The sequence below is a fragment of the Pangasianodon hypophthalmus genome, chromosome 22 (assembly GCF_027358585.1).
Source record: "Pangasianodon hypophthalmus isolate fPanHyp1 chromosome 22, fPanHyp1.pri, whole genome shotgun sequence".
NCBI classification, from domain to species: Eukaryota; Metazoa; Chordata; class Actinopteri; order Siluriformes; family Pangasiidae; genus Pangasianodon; species Pangasianodon hypophthalmus.
Window position 1 is genome coordinate 17,706,497 of NC_069731.1, and position 16,767 is coordinate 17,723,263.

General features: G+C 41.3%; 1 protein-coding gene across 2 annotated transcripts; it reads left to right on the forward strand.

The window, feature by feature from the left end:
• Nucleotides 1-99: 99 nt before the first annotated feature.
• On the forward strand, nucleotides 100-15,833 carry lnx2a (ligand of numb-protein X 2a). 2 transcript variants are annotated; one of them, XM_026937820.3, is made up of 11 exons: nucleotides 100-252; nucleotides 2,717-3,174; nucleotides 7,562-7,794; nucleotides 8,709-8,846; nucleotides 9,135-9,334; nucleotides 9,967-10,350; nucleotides 11,018-11,200; nucleotides 11,990-12,167; nucleotides 12,853-13,078; nucleotides 14,348-14,506; nucleotides 15,373-15,833. In XM_026937820.3, exons 2-11 carry the CDS (start codon nucleotides 2,771-2,773, stop codon nucleotides 15,506-15,508), a joined length of 2,241 nt encoding a protein of 746 aa, XP_026793621.1. In that variant the 5' UTR covers nucleotides 100-252; nucleotides 2,717-2,770; the 3' UTR covers nucleotides 15,509-15,833. The 2 variants fall into 2 exon arrangements, with proteins under 2 accessions (XP_026793621.1, XP_026793620.1); XM_026937819.3 differs by lacking the exon at nucleotides 100-252 and adding an exon at nucleotides 1,581-1,679.
• The last annotated feature ends 934 nt before the right edge of the window (nucleotides 15,834-16,767 follow it).

Sequence of the window (16,767 nt, forward strand, 5' to 3'; positions counted from 1 at the left end):
AGGCACTAATGAGGGCACGCCTGGCAGTTTGACAGCCTTTGAAGCTACTGTGATGGAAAGAAGGGGCGGCAGCTGTCCAATCACAGTGCAGCGCTGTTGAAAAGGGGCGTGGCCATGGCCGAGGAGCAGAGGAGCCACGGAGCGCATAGAGACCTGTCGCGACCGAAGCGGATGCGGCGGATGTGACCGAAATCCTCAACATCGTCCCCTTTCGGGACAGGAATTTATCGCTTGGAGGAAGCGCCCGATAAGGTAGTATAATACTCTGCATATTCAGCGTGTTATTCCCAATAAAATGGTCAGATCGAGGCTGTTAAATGAGACGTCAGTGTCTGTGTGCAGGCTGTGCCGACACATTTACGACCGTCATAAATAAATAAAATAAAATAAAATAATGAGAGAGGAGAGCTCACTGTCATACATCCAAATTTGCATTAAATTGCTGAATGAAAAAGGCTCAGATTGATCATAGCTCTGTATATATGTGTCTGTATAAGACTGAAGGGTGTCATTATTTATATCCTGACTTGGCAATTGTACAGAAATACCTGGAATTTCTCTATACTGAGATCATTTACATGGTGGTTCCTTCCTGATGCTCATGATCAGACAAACTGACATCATCAGCATCATCACCATCATCAGCCAAGGGCAATAGGAAGGAAGATGTATCTATTATCCACAGGAGCAGTATGACATGAGAGAGAGAGAGAGAGAGAGAGAGTTGATGGCAAACAAAAGGATAGAACCATTGCAGAAAGTTGAGATGTTTTTTTTTTTTGCTCTTCAGCCTTAATCTAACGAGTGTGTGACTTTCTAGGTCATGTCTTGTGCAGGAGTTGCCATTTTTGGTGACTTCCAGTTCACTAACAAAGATGCACTTTGTTTACATGTCCTTGTGCCTAATATTGCTCATATGTTGGACTATAAACCACCAGCATGTATAAATCGTGTTATTGAACACAACTGAAAATACGATGAGAGATCCGACTAGAAAACGTGCACTGAAATGTAATGTCCTCTCTTCGATGCACATACAGCAGCCAGGCCCTTGTTAGAATTAGGCTATTTACTGCTCAGTCCTATTTATTTATTAATATATGCACAGGCAGTTTAGTAGCCTACATACAATGTACCAGTGTATGAACAATTCATTACCACATTTCACACACACAGTACATCCAATCAGGAAGAAGGTGCAGAAGTATCAGCACTCGGACCATCAGGCAGCTCAATAACCTCATTAGGAACACTTAAATCATTGAACACACAGACATCAAGTGGTACTGTACTGTATTTTTGGACCCTATAACATTGCACATGCCGCTTTCTATATTGCACGTGTTTTTCTACGTCCCCTTTAACAGCACATGTCTTCATTTACAACAATGCAGAGCAATAGATACATTAATGTGTCCTTGGAATACTGTGTGTGTGTGTGTGTGTGTGTGTTTGTACGTGATGAGACGATGACAAGGCTTTGTTATGGGAACAGAGGAGCCTTGTATCCTCATGAATTATGCATATGCAGCTGCAAGATAAAGAGACAGAGACGTGCAGTCACAGAGATAAAGACACAGCAGAGTCTCTGGCTGTGTTTTTCTTTCTTTCATTAAAAAAAAACATGATGGTGGCCACGGATGCTGGTTGCCATGGATACTCAGAAAGGAGGAATGGAGGTACAGTTGTCTAGCTGCTTGCTGCCAAGAGGTTTGGACAGTATAAGCTATTGTTGCTTAAGTGATATCGTAGTCATCATTTGCTTTTGCAGTATTGATATTGTGGAAATGTGCCAGGTAACCAGTAATCGGGAAAATGTTTTTGATTCTGCGATCATCCTGAACAATCGGAGATGCTCCAGACGAGTGTTTCTTTGTTTCGGACGCACATGATCTAACAAAAGGAATCATTTCTAGGCAATATAATGCCAGTCAGTCTGTTATTTAAGCTGTAAATTAAGGTTTAAGGGTTCACCAGTGGATTTTAATATAGTCAAAAGCATATTCTAATGACAATTTGTACGTATGGAATTATTATGTGATATTTTGTTCAGTCCGAGCAATGAGTGTCTCTGGTGAGACAAAGGTAGGTCTCAAATCAAAAAATCATTTTGTCAAGTTAACATGCATAAAATACAAAGATATACCTGGATTTATGTGCATTTCCATTAATTTTACTGTCTCAGTGCATGCCGAATCTTTTACAACAGTTCATGTTATTATTATTATTATTATTATTATGATTATTATTATTTATTAATTTAGTTATTTATTTTATTTACATATACATTTACACACATTTGTTTGACTTGTAGGGATCTTGTAGGGAATTTCTACGCAATAACAGAAGTCTTAGTATCTGATGATACATAAAACTGACAAGTTAGGTGAAACATCATGGGCTGCCGGAGATAATTTGTGGCTAGTGTTCATACCCGTGTCTGTCAACATTACACATGACAAAAACTATGCCAGTGGATTGGAATATGCAGTACATAGTGTGTTTTAGGTCAATATTGGCTAAATGTAGATACTCTATATAGGATAAGTGTTGGATTTTATAAGTGAGGCATAATCCAGTCTGAGAATAAAGGGTCTTGTTTAAGGGCTCAGCAGCAGCAGTCCTGGGATTCGAACCCACAACCTTCGAGTTGACTGTGTAGAAAGTTAACTGCTGCACCTTTATCTCACTTTATCTCTCTCGTGCTGTCTCTAAGGCCCATGGAGCGGACGATCCCATAAGCAGTCAGTTGAGTGTGTCGAGTGGCGTGATGGGCAGCCTGGGCGAAGGTGTGGATGCCAGCATGGTTAGCGAGGCTCTCCTGGAGGCCCTGTGTCCGGAGTGTGGGCAGATCCACCGCTCCTGGGAGAACCACCTGTACAACTACAGGCTGGAGGTGGATGATGACCTGGTGTGTCACATCTGCCTGCAGCCTCTGGTGCAGCCCTTGGACACGCCGTGTGGCCACACGTTCTGTGCCCGCTGCCTGCGCAGCTTCCTGCAGGAGCGTGACTTCTGCCCACTGGATCGTGCCAGGCTGCAGCTGCAGGGCTGCCGACGCTCCAGCATCCTGGTGCACAAGCTGCTGGATAAACTGTCCATCACGTGCCCGCTCACACCAGTCTGCTCCCTCAGCATGCCACGCTGTGACCTGGAGGCACATCTCAAACACAGGTATACACACACACACGCGCGCACAATACCTAATTCACAGGTATTTCTCAGACAACAGATCATTATCAAATCGTTTGGTAATGTATTTGACAAGTTCAAAGAACGTTAAGTTCTTCCTGCAACCTTCCTGCAACGTTCTGAAAATATATCCTAGAATTGAACAGCTTCTAAAAACGTTATGGAGCATGAATGTGACAAATGTTACACTCTCTTTTTTCAAGTGCTTAAAGTGGTGAGAAGACTGTTGCTAGGCACCAAACCAGCTAATCACGTAGGCTAATCCTTTAGGTAGCTAGTACATGGCTAGCATGTTTTACACTGTTTTATATCATAATGTAAAGGCACAATGGGACAAAAATGGGACAGAATTGTCAGGAATATCAACATTTTCCTCAGATCTGTTGGTAAATTACTTAGAAAAGATTCAGAACAACTAAAATTACATAATGGCGCTTAGCATCAACTGAAACTGCACTGGCTCTGAAAATGTTGCATTTTCTTGATAAAAGTCTCATAAAATCATCTCATTGTCCCAACACCTAAAAAAATGACAGATGGCTCACATTCAAAAGTTACAGAAGCTGTAACATTCAGAAGAAAAGCTAGCAAATAAAAATTGTTGCTCACACACACACACATATGCATACACTCAGAATGCACCTGTGTGTGATGTACCTGGAACATAGGTACACCTTATAACACCATAACTCAGAGCGACTTCACAATGTATATAAATTATATACAAAGTAGAAATGTGGATATTAAAAATTCACAATTATGCGACCACTGTGAAGCTATTTGTGCAGTTCTCAGAAGAGCTGTGATTTTTTTTTTCTTCTAAGAGCTACAGATGTCATTTGGTGCATACTGAAGAGCCTACACAAGAGTGAACACTTCAGATGCTGTGTTTGATCTAGCACACCCAGAGTAGCATGTACACACAGCTCCCTCACTTCACTCGCAGGGCTTTAGTACTAGTAGTACGTATGGGTCTTGCTCTATGCTGTCTTGTCTAATCTACACAAAAGCATATACAAGGTATGATAATTATTTAGCTATAAGCCTCCCATTCAGACATGTCAGATGCTTCCTGATGATTCCACTCAGACACCATCAGTGCTGCTGATTTTTGACCTGGGCTCAAACATTTATGGCACAACTCTACCGTATAACAGAGCATTTCATCATCGACTGGCATATTGTTAAAGTCAAAAGGCGTTGATGGAGATGTTGGTGAGAAATCATTAGGTTGACAAATCCAAAGGTGTTCAGTGGGGTTGAGGTCAGGGTTCTATGCAGGACACTCGTGTTCTTCCACTCCGACATGGCAAACCATGTCTTCATGGAGCTTGCTTTGTGCACAGGGGCATTGTCATGATGGAACAGGTTTGGGCCTCTTAGTTCCAATGAACTTAAATTAAAAAACTACAGCATAAAAAAACATCCCATGTGAAGGTGTGCTTCCAACTTTGTGGCAACAGTTTGGGGAAGGAACACATATGAATGTGATGGTCAGGGATCCAGAAACGTTTGGCTGTATCGTGTATTTTGAACTTTATTTGGAGGAATTCAACAACTGCCCTTAGACATCCATTCTAATTGAGTTTGGAGTAAAGAGGAAATGTGTTTAAATTCTTTTCACACATACACTTCAGACGTAGTGGATAGAGAATACGTTGAATAAACACTGGAGTATCCCTTTAATATGATCCCTGCACTGACGCTTCACTGATCTGCGTAAGTAGCAGGCAGGTATCAATGCGAATGCTTTCTCTGGAACTGAAGCCAAGCCGGGACTGATCTGCCATCTCATCGGGGATTATTTGCCCCTTAGTCATGTGACAGGAGATTAGCAGAGCCCTTGAGGAATGTGTTGGCCGACTGTGTGCCCGCGTCTTCTGTGGCCATGCTGGGAAACTTCAACTCCAGAGATCTTTTCAGCTACTTCTTTTGCAAGACTGCCAAAGGCAACCCAGGCCTATGGTGAGTGGTAAACGTAGATTTTAGTCCGGGCAATGCATTTTTAGTTTAGATTGTGAGATTAGCTGATTGGCTTTCAGGATTAACAGTTGCGATACAGTGTGAAATGAGTGCTGTGCCTTGAATGTGCTCAGGTTTGGCTTGGATTAGGGCTGGCAAGAGTTGTCGGTGGATTGTGCCAAACTTCTGCGGCTGAGAACGTGGAGTTTAGATTTTAGACAGAATCTGGATTCAGCGAAGATGCTTTGAGAACAAACTACTGAGTCCAGATTTCATGCGTTTGCACTGCTTCTGTCAGTCAAAAGAAAAAAGGCATTGGTGATTTGCATGCTTGATTTTAAAATATTCCTAACATTTACACTAATTATAACAATGTAAATAATGTGTCTCTGCCTAATTGATTATGAATAAATGGATATTGTATTTAGAATCATATCCTTCAATCAGCTGCTGAATCCGTTCTTTCCTTTTCCAGGATGAAAGTTTAATTATCATAAGACAATTGTATAATAACTATATTTTGTGTTTACCCACCACTAACTAGTGAAACCTTTTCTCTGGCATGATGAAATAATATGTTATTAACATGTCAAAAACTCAGTTGTTAAATTTGTTTTAAAAGCTACTAATGTTTAGAAATTAAAATTAGAAGGAGGTTTAATGTATAAATTTTAGCTCAAAAACCGGCAATAATTCTAATAGCAGATGAAAGCAGTATATTCTATTTATTGTGATTAGGTATTTTGGGGAAATATGTAGTATGTTAATGTAGGTTTGGATACAATATGATGTTTAAAAATGTAACTATAAAATGTTTTAAAAAATTCCTTCTAAGTAATGCCTTCTCAGAAGCAGACTTCTGGAAAATCTAAAATAAAAAAAAAATGGCCATTTCCTGGCAAATTATCTTTGTTTCTAACAACCATTTATTTCAGAACAATTGTGATAAATATCAAGATACTTAGATTTTCAATTATATTATATGCTTATTATAACTTTTGTTGTGTGGTGGATTCCCTCTTATTGAAGCCATGGTACTCGGATCAGCTCATAACCAGGCACCAGAGCTCACAGGGGATTGTCCATAATGAGCCCTGATTAATGTGCGGAGAAAAAAACCAGCATGGAATTTTTCAAAACCTTCTTTTGAACTTCATAAAAGGAGCTCGGAATTGAAAAGCTGATCATTAATAACACAGTTTTTCTTACATTTATGTTAACAGTTGATTTCATTATTTTCAATTTTTAATTATTCTGACTCATTTTAGAGTAGAATAGTTGTATTTAAAAAAAAAATGAGAGCCAGTGGTTAAGGTTTTGAGCCAGTAATTGGAAAATGATTTCAAATCTCAAATCTCTCTCTCTCAGGCGAATAAGATCCCAAAATACTTAATCACCTCTGCCAGAGTTAAGGACTCTCCCTTTACCCGACGGGAGCATCTCAGTCCTGAGATTGACAAACGGATCTGGTCAGTGATGTGATACAGTCGCAGTACTGGTATGTTGTGGTGAAGCAGGAGGTCAGTTTGCGGATGAAGAGGGTAGTGTGGGTAGTGACCGAAGGAATAAGGTTGCAAGTATAGGCGGGGGAAATGAACTGTTCGCTGACCTTACTCTCTGAAATAGAGCCTTGGAGTAGAGCCACTGCTCTTACAAATCGAGAGGAGCCAGCTAAGGTGGTTCGGGAACAGGATGCCTCTGTTGGCTCTGTATCTGTGGAGCTCTATCAGGCATGTCCCAATGGACAGAGACTTTGAGGCAGACCCAGAACCCAATGGAAAGATTATATTTCACAGATTTTCATCATTGGAAAATTTGAGATGTGTTGGAATGCGTGGTATTGCATCATTAAATGTAAGCACCAATCATATTCCAGTATTCAAATGCAGACTGTCCAAAACTAGGTAGAGAGGAAAAAGCAGGCAGGACTTTTTTAAACATTTAAAGGGTTCTTGCTTTGGGTACAAATGCAGGTGCTCTGCTATTTTCCTGCTGCCTAATGGAACTGCTACACCAAGTCACTAATTATTTAATATGGAAAACAATATGGTCTGGTGTTAAGCATGATAAATCATCAGTTGTATCTGCTGTGTTACCTTTAAACTCTGCCCCGCATCTGGACTTTGTTCTAGCCTTTGTGAGAGATATGAACTCGGCTTGTGCTTATCATTGGGTAAAACATTATGGTTATTAACGTTTTACATTTTTTAGGTTCTTTTTAGCTTGAAAGGTTAATTAATTAAATGATGACAAGACTGTATAGAGTTAGCGAATGAAATGTAATGTACATCCTCAGTTTTAATCAAATATATTGTAAATATTGGTTCTTGGGATCACCATTACCATTTGGTCTATACTGAATAACAGTTGTGTGTGTATGTGTGTGTGTGTGTGTGTGTGTGTGCAGGTGTCCTGGGACACAGGGTCAGAGAGCGGTCCTGGAGGGCACCCAGGTTAAGGGATGTGAGGACAAAACCATGGTGACTGACACCTCCAAATCTCCACAGACCGAGCTGAGGGAGAGCACATCGCCACCCCCTGCTGGCTCCAACGCCTGCAGCAGCAGCAGCAGTGTGCCTGTGTGGACAGAGGAGCGAGGCGTCGACAACCCTGCCTTTGAGGAGAGTACCGAGGAGGATAGTGAGTTACATCAAAGCCTTTTTTTTAACAATGTGTTGGTGTCTGATCTGCACTTTTCCACCAGTGGTTTGGGTCTAGCACCATCAGAGGGTTAATTTAGTCGCTCAAGTCAACAAAACAAAACTACATATTCAGAATAGGAATGGCAATAAAAGCAATACAAGCAAGGTACATACTACTTTCTCTTATAACATGTCAAGGTGCCAATGATTACAATTTTGAATTTGTTGCTGAAACAAAATGTAATGCTTTTTAACCATTTTTAGTTACATTTAATAGTAGGGAATGTCATTCAGTTATGAGCCTCTCTATTCTCTCTCTCTCTCGAAGGTAATAAGAAAAAAGAAAAAAAAAAACACAGCTTGTTCTGTTGCAGAGAAACTCCTCTGTCCTGAATTTTCCTGTCAGAAAACTTACTGACCATAGGAAATTACATCCCATCATTATGAAAGTTATTACATTTACTATTGAGTTCCTGTGGTTCTTAGTTACTATTTGATTAAATAGGGTTAGTCCAAACCTCAGAAAACAGGTAGTGTGTTCTCTCGGTGGAAAGTTCAGGACTAAAAAGCTCTGGGGTGCCAATAAATAGCCAGAAGGTTATTTTTATATACACGTTTTATTAATGAGGTTAACATTTGAATAGTTGGATTATGTTCAGAAAATAAATCTGTACTAAAGGGGTGTATAATATTTATTTTGCAGGTAAAGGGAACATTGGCAAAAAAAAATTGGAAACCCCGAGTTAGATGATTGCATGGGACAGAACATGAAAATGTGTCTGTTCGTCATTAAGTTTAATTCATTTCCTTATTGTCCACATGGGAACACAGTGACTCAATACCGAGACTTTAAAACACAAAGGTGGTCTATGTTGTATGAGGAATTGATTGACCTGAGGCTTGTTTCTTTAGGTGTCCAAGGTTTGGAGCGCGTCCCTCCACGTGTAAAGCGTCCCCTCAGTAACCCCTGCATCCACCTTCTCCGTACCGGCAGCTCCGCGTCATCAGGGTGGGACTTTGTCGAGTCTCTGCCCTTATCAGCAGAAGAAGGTATGCCTATATTCACTGCTTTTTTATTTCCATGCTGCATCTCTGTTGAAAAATACCTCTGGATTGGTGATGCTAAAATAGCCCTAGGTGCGACTTTTGTGATTGTGTGTATGTTCATGGTGCTGTGCGATGAACTGGCATCCCATTTCTCACCTCAAACCCAGTGTTCCCGGGATAGGCTCCGGATCCACCACAACCCTGACCAGGATAAAGTGGTTAATGAAGATGAATGAATGCACTTATCTATACACCAGAGTCAGTGATGGATGTACTGTTTCCACCTGCCAGGTTGTGTAAAGCTGCCATCTTTGCCTGAAGGCGAGATCACCACCATTGAGATTCATCGCTCAAACCCTTATGTGGAGTTGGGTATAAGCATAGTTGGTGGCAATGAGACGCCTCTTATAAACATTGTAATCCAGGAGGTGTATCGTGACGGTGTCATTGCTCGAGATGGGAGGCTGCTGGCTGGTGACCAAATACTACAGGTAACGAAAGCTATTTTAACATCTCAAATAGGCTTAAAGGTGCAGTTAGTAATGTTTTAAATGTTTCTAAACCCGTATAATTACAGCATTTTAAAAACTACGATTCAGAATATTACAGTTTAAAGGATCTGGCAAGTTTCGTTGTTTCGTGCTCCTGTTGACAAATTTTCCGGCCCAGAAATGAGCTTTGCACCCAGCTGGTCCAGCTCAGCTCTTCCTCTCCTTTCCTTAAAAAGCAACTCATGAAGTATTCATATAATAGTTTCACCATAGGAAAAGGGAAAAAAGAAGCCTTTCAGTGTTTTCATTGTAATTGCAAGTCTCCTAACAAGCAGCAGAAGGCTCTAAATCATACAAACTGCTCCTTTAATTCCTCCAGGAATAGACATTTGTCAGCAAAATGTCTTAGTTACTGACTGACCAGTGTACTTGACAGAACGGCAGTTCTTCGAGCACTCAATCGATGAATTTGCATGTTCTAATAGCGGAGTGTGTTTATGCATTCTCATGAATGTAAATTTCATCAATATTCCTTTTGCATTTGATAGTCAATTCTATTCAGTCGATATTGTTACAAAGCTTCTTTTCAGGCATTACATCTCTCCTTTTGTCCTTCACTCCTCTTCCTCCAGGTGAACAATGTAGACATCAGTAACACCCCACATAACTTCGCCCGTTCCACACTAGCTCGTCCGTGTACCACCTTACAGCTGACCGTGCTCAGAGAGCGCCGCTGCAGCGCCCGACCACCCCCAGTCCCCGCTGTTCCTGCCCCCGCAGTGCCAGAAGGCAGCCCAGGTAGCCTGCGTATCACCCTGAACAAGCGGGACTCTACTGAACAGCTGGGCATCAAGCTGGTGCGGCGCACAGACGAGCCCGGCGTGTTCGTGCTGGAACTGCTGGAGGGGGGGTTGGCCGCCAAGGACGGACGCCTGCACAGCAACGACAGAGTGCTGGCGGTGAACGAGCACGACCTGAGGCACGGCACACCTGAGCAGGCCGCACAGATTATACAGGTAGAGAGAGAAGGAGAGATAAATGTGAATAGGCTGGTTAGAATATTAATTTTTAGAAAAGAAAGTAGTCCCACCGAAGATTTCACCTCAAATCTGCTCAAACTGTTTGAATGTGTCTGTGTTTGTAATTATCATTACTATTAAAAGTATTTGTAAATTGTTATGCACTAATAGATTGCTATTTCACATTGTTGAACTCAAAATATTCTCCACATCCCAAATAGTAAAATACTAACGTGAGATGGGGGAAGTGGGGCAGGGCTTCCATAGAGTGTCAGTTACTATGAGAGATTTTGAAACACCTTTTCAAACGTCCATCATTCCACATTTATATGTTGATTGGCTCATCTGCCATGTTTTATTGGGGGAAAAACTGTCTCGGAGGAAGCACTTCCCCTGTCATGTGGTACCTTCACCATCATGTGATAGGGCAGACCTAGCTAGTGGGTGGGAAGTGAAAAAAAAAAAAGATCTTTGAATAACTCAGTCCTTACTGGATCTTGCTTAAGCATTACTAAATGCCTTCCCGAGCACAAAGGGACAGCAGCGGAAGTCAGTGAGGTTACACTTGGCAGAAGCCAGCACGTCAGTGGTCTGGCATTAAAGTTTAAAGCATTAAATAGCAGTAGACACTGATGATGTCGTTGTGGTTACTGTAACACTTCAGGCCAGTGGAGAGAGAGTGAATCTGCTGATCAGCAGGCCTGGCAAGCAGACCATGGCTGTACACACGGGCTCGAGTTCAGTCCGCGATAGCTGGTGCCATGAACACTTCCTGCCTCCGGCGCACCACACGGCTGTGCCAAATCCCACTCCCAACCTGCAGCTCAGTCGCTCTTCCACATACAGGGTGAGTCTCTGTGTGTGTGTGTGTGTGGATATTGCATATTCCAGTGTTAGACAGTGTTAGACAATTACAGCTCTCTCTCTTACAGCAGCACTTATTTTGCTTCCACTTTGTCCTCAGTAGTAATTAATGACTTCTATTCGATGGATCAATGATGTGATTGATGGTGTGGAAGAAGCAGTACTGGGACTCCAGAGATGACAGGAATAACATCTTAATCCGGATTTACGCTGTACGATTTTTACTGTACGATTTTGCTGTTGGAGACCAAAATCCTACGTCATAAAACAATTCTTTTGAGTTGAAATCGGCAGCCTTAGAATGCTATAATGTTAAAATCTCAGAGCGTGAGCGATGCTTTGATAGCTCAGCATAAAAATAATGGACAGATGGACAGGCTCAATTTGATGAATAGGCATTCTGTGTTGTCCTCTATGAATGTGTTTTCTGGTTTAAGAGGAAAAAAAACATTTTTAGACATGCTGTTATAAGAAAATAATCAACTCTGTGGTGTTAACTGTAACTCTGCTTCATCACACCACTTTGGGATGAGAAGTGTTTTATTCTTTAGTTGGAGTCAGTCTGAGGTCAAACACAGAGTGGCTCCTTTGCGTTTTCTGTAAAAGAGCAGAAGGGAAGAGCTAATAGCATAACCATGGATATTTCTACATATTATATAAACTTGCGCTGGTAAAAGTGACATGTTCTTAGGCCATGTTTAGTATTTTTGTAATTCTATCTTCCTTTCTGAGAAAGATATTCTCTTTACATGTTTTTGTATTTTTGTGTTAGGACCTCTCTCAGTGTGTCACCTGCAAGGAAAAACACATCACTGTGAAGAAGGAGCCGCACGAGTCACTGGGGATGACCGTGGCTGGGGGGCGGGGCAGTAAGAGTGGCGAGCTGCCCATCTTCGTCACGAGCGTCCAACCGCATGGCTGCCTGTCACGGGACGGGCGAATCAAACGGGGTCAGTTACATCACCGTCTTCTCTGGCTGTCTGCTCTTTCTGTCTTTTTCCAGTTTTACAAAACTGTAGATAACAACTAAACTTCTAAGATTGCATGAATGTCATTAAAGCAGCAGTCCATAGCAGTCCATAGCAGTCCATGGAAATATTGCGAATTTCATTGAATGATTTCATTTTTAATAGATCTCAAAACAGTACGAACTACACATAAAATAATAAAAATACATTATATAGCATAATTTATACATTTAAAATGATGATCAAAATGCTTGAAACAACACAAAATGTAAGAACAAATAAACAAAATAATCCCTAACTAAATATAATACCCATATTAAAATAAATATTGTCAAATCTAGAATTATTATATATTTGAGGAAAACTATTACTTTAGAAAAGGCTCTCATGAGAATTATTTAAATAAGTAGTTTCTACAATTTGTGGGTGAAATTTATTTTGTACAGTCATTTTTTCTCCCTAATTTTGAGGGGTGCCAATAATTTTGTAACTGACTGTAAGTAAAGCAGAAGTACTTAAAATGTAGTTGTAGATAATAATAAAACAACACATAACACTATGATTAAGTACCGAGGTCATGATGATAATGTATTCCATGGGAAGGCCTCTCTCTGCTGTGCGTGTCTTTAAACTCGGCTCATTAACCTTCACTTCTCTGTGTGCTCAGGAGACGTGCTGCTGAGCATCAACGGTCAGGACTTGACATCCCTGAGCCACAGCGACGCGGTGGGCACGCTGAAATCCAGCGCCGCCTCGTGTTCTGTGCAGCTGAGGGCGCTGGAGGTGAGCATGGTGGACGAGCCGGGACAGGACGAGGGCCTTCTGCCTCACCACGAGAGCGACTACGACGCCAGCTGGTCACCGTCCTGGGTCATGTGGCTCGGCCTGCCCAGGTGAGGCTTCAGTTCCTGTTGGCTTAATGAAGGAATGTGATGTGAAATCTCACGGGAGCTGTTAAAGGAATGAGGAAGATGAACAGTGCTGATTTTAGCTTATCTGGTCCCCAAAGCACTGAAGACACAGATCTATGACTGCTCTTTAACAGGATGTGCTTTTTCAAAATGTTTCTATTTTCGGGCCAGTAACAATTGTTCTACTGGGATGCTTTAAAAATAGCTACCTGGCCTCGGTGAGCAGCGATCCAAATAAAATGACACCAGGGAGAGTGACGTGGCAGAGAGCCATGAGTGTGCCGGGTGTTAAGTTCACCTCCTTATTCCTTGTGTCCTTAAAAGAGTGTCATCAGACACGAAGGACAGTACAGAGATGAGACGAGACGAGGAAGTGGAGCTGTTTTGGTTACGAGGACTCGACAAATGCAAGTGCCATGTTTGAGATGTAGGCCAAAGGATTACGTGTCAGTGTGTGTGCGGTTGGTTCATCAGCTGAAAGTGCCATGTTGTAAAATCACAATCTCTCCCTATGAGGCTGGGACACAGAGGGCTTTCAGTCTCCTCCGTCTCTCATTCACTGTGCCTCCCTTCCGCAATCCCCCTCTCCTCTGCACCTGTCCTTCTCCTTCCTTTCTCCTGTTGTTGTGCCAAATCACCTCCATCCAATCTTCCTTCACTCCCGTCCTCCTCACAGTCCGCAGCTGTCCCTTCTTCTTTGACCATCTGTGGACCTGACTTTCATCTCTGCTTTTTATCTTCTTTCTGCCTGATTCCTTCCTTCTGAAATGTTTCCTGAAATTGCCCAGGGGACATGAAATGACTTTCAAAATCCCAAAATCTTATCTTGTCATTGGCTCATATATCTTCACCTGGCAGGATTCCTGCCCTGTCAAAGAACACCAGATCCCAAAATCACGTTGTATCCCAAAAATAAACTATTGCTTTACTTTGTCAGAATCAAGAAAAAGCCTGCTGTTTGTGATGCAGTGAAAACATTGACAACCTTTCCCCTTCTCCCCTGCACCATGCACACACACATTCATACCTTAGCATAGCCAATCCACCTCCCTGCATGAGATGAAACTGGAAAATGGAGGAAACCCATAGAAGAACATGTAGATAGTAACCTGAGAGCAGGATCAAACCGCAGGTACTGTGAGGCAGCGTCACCCATATGGAGTGTTTGTTGCCTAAAAGTTGTCATTGAGATGAAATTCATGTATTTTACACTCAGCATGATGTGCATTATTTACTCTTTGTTATTTTCAGCTACCTGAACAGTAGCCATGAGATTGTCCTGCGCCGGAGTCACCCTGGCAGCTGGGGCTTCAGCATTGTCGGAGGTTACGAGGACAACCACATCAACCAGGCGTTCTTCATCAAGACCATTGTGTTAGGAACTCCTGCCTATTACGACGGCCGGCTGAAGTGAGTCCAGCATTCAACATACTACGTTCTCAACACTATTAAATATTACCAAGTAATCCTACTTTCTTTAATGCAATTGCTTTTCTTTGTTTAATGCCTATATAACTAATAAAGTGGCCTAGAAGCATCTCTACACCTGATTAAAAATGAAATCACTAGCCAACAAGTTTTTTTTTTTTAAAGAAGTGAAATTTCAGCACAATAGTCTGCATCGTCATATTCCCTGTGATTTATTTAACACTTGACAAATCTGTAAAAATATAACACAATTATTAACAACATTCTGTGCCTCACAAACATGAGCTAAATTAGCTAGCTAGCTAGATTAGCATGCAGGATCTGTGTGTTTTAATTTGCACTAGTAGGTTTCAGGAAACTGTTTCATGAGATCACAAGCTGAGCTCCTATATCACCCAGCTCAATTATTTATTTATATATATATTTTTTTTTGCAAAAGTACTGAGAAAAATCTAAATTTGTAATTGTATCTGTAACTGTTTAGTGCTCCAAATATTCTGTAATTATAGATATATAGATCTGTAATAATATCTGTATTCCAATTTAAACCTGAAGCAGGTGTGGCCTAAATCTGAAGGACTTTTTTTTCCTTCTTTTTTATTTTATTGAATATGCTTGTGGAAACGCTGGAAAACAGACCAGTCCGCTGCTAAGGACGAATGAATGAACATTTGCAAATGCATCCTACAGTGCTTTGTTTGTGTCTGACCACTTGCTTGCACCTGCATTTATTTTGAAAAAAATTATATTAAGTTAAACATTAAAATATCCCATTTTTGGGTGCATGATTTTCTCTGATGCTCTGATCATAGTAAAACAGTGGATCTTATCCCTGTCTCTGTCCTCAGGTGTGGTGACATGATCGTGGCAGTGAACGGACTTCCCACAGCAGGTATGAGTCACTCGGCCCTCGTGCCCATGCTGAAGGAGCAGCGCAGTCGGGTGGCGCTCACCGTCATCTCCTGGCCTGGTAGCCTGGCGTAGTCTCTCCGTCCTCGCATCCAAGCGTTTTATCATTCCTGTGTCCCTTCTGCTCTGCCACGGATGCCATAGTGTCAGTGTGAGTCTCAAAAACTTGAACGCTTCACTCGATGCTGAATAAAACCTGGCCTTAGAGAACCCTGCCATGCCCACGAGGGAGGCCCCGCCCCTCTGGAACGCAGCCTTAAGGCCTTCTCATGACTCCACCCTGCCAGGGGTTTTATATATAGATGTTATCTCTATCTGTGTGTGTGTGAGAATACGAGTGAGGATGTTTGAATATGTGTATGTGTACAGGTGTTTAATAAATAAATCTTTCCCACAGACACGTGCGTGATAAAGCTCAGTGTTTGCAGTGTAGGCGTGTGGCCACGGCTTAAAGAGTTGGGTTGATTTATGTAAGCCTACATGAGTCACGTTTGACCGAGTGCACATCTGACCTGGTTTTTACTGAGATTATCAGCCCTGGGCTTTGCTACACAAAACAGCAACAAATCGACAAACGAAAAAAAAAAAAAAACATAGTTTACTAAGCACAATCCCACATTTAATTTAAAGAATTAAACCCAGGCAAAAACTCCAAAAACAAACTTTACATGCCATGTTTTATGCTACATGCTTTATTCTTTAGAATAAATTTAGCAGGTGTGGGGGCAAGCCAAAGGTATGACCAGGACCAGTTTTAAACCTAAAGAACACACACACACACACACAATTTACAAAATATAACAGCTCTACAATCTAATATAAATTCTTCCATCCTTAGATGAGTGGTTCTCAACTGGTCCTGCCTCCAGGCATAATTTATACCTGAAATTTGTTAGGTAATTTTATTTAGGATTTTATTTCCCAAAATAAATAACACAGTTCTCTAGACACATTCCCAAGAAGTGTGAATAAAGAAATGACTAAAAAAAAAAAATGTCTAAACTAAACTAAAAATCAATTACTGACCATCAACTCTGAGGAGACTGGGTGATTTAGAGGGCTATGCCATCCGTCATATCAAAATAAATGAAAATGTAATTCCTACAGCACAAAATGAATATCTAAATTCTGACAAGCCAAAATTGGTTTCCTTAAAATGCAGAACCATGGATATACTACTCTATAGTCTGCTACATCGATAATCTAAATGTACATTAAACTAAAAATCCTGTCAGACTACACTGACAAGCTGACTAAAGTATATTGCATGATTGCTTTCATTTATAAAATGAGCAAAACCTTTCATTTTATGTAACATCATAATCTCTAGTGCA

Coding starts and splice junctions, on each gene's coding strand:
- lnx2a (XM_026937819.3), top strand. CDS start 1,641: ATGCTGGTTGCCATGGATACTCAGAAAGGAGGAATGGAG. Junction 7,795..8,708: donor GGAGAGTACCGAGGAGGATA/GTGAGTTACATC, acceptor TTGTTTCTTTAG/GTGTCCAAGGTTTGGAGCGC. Junction 13,079..14,347: donor ATGTGGCTCGGCCTGCCCAG/GTGAGGCTTCAG, acceptor TGTTATTTTCAG/CTACCTGAACAGTAGCCATG.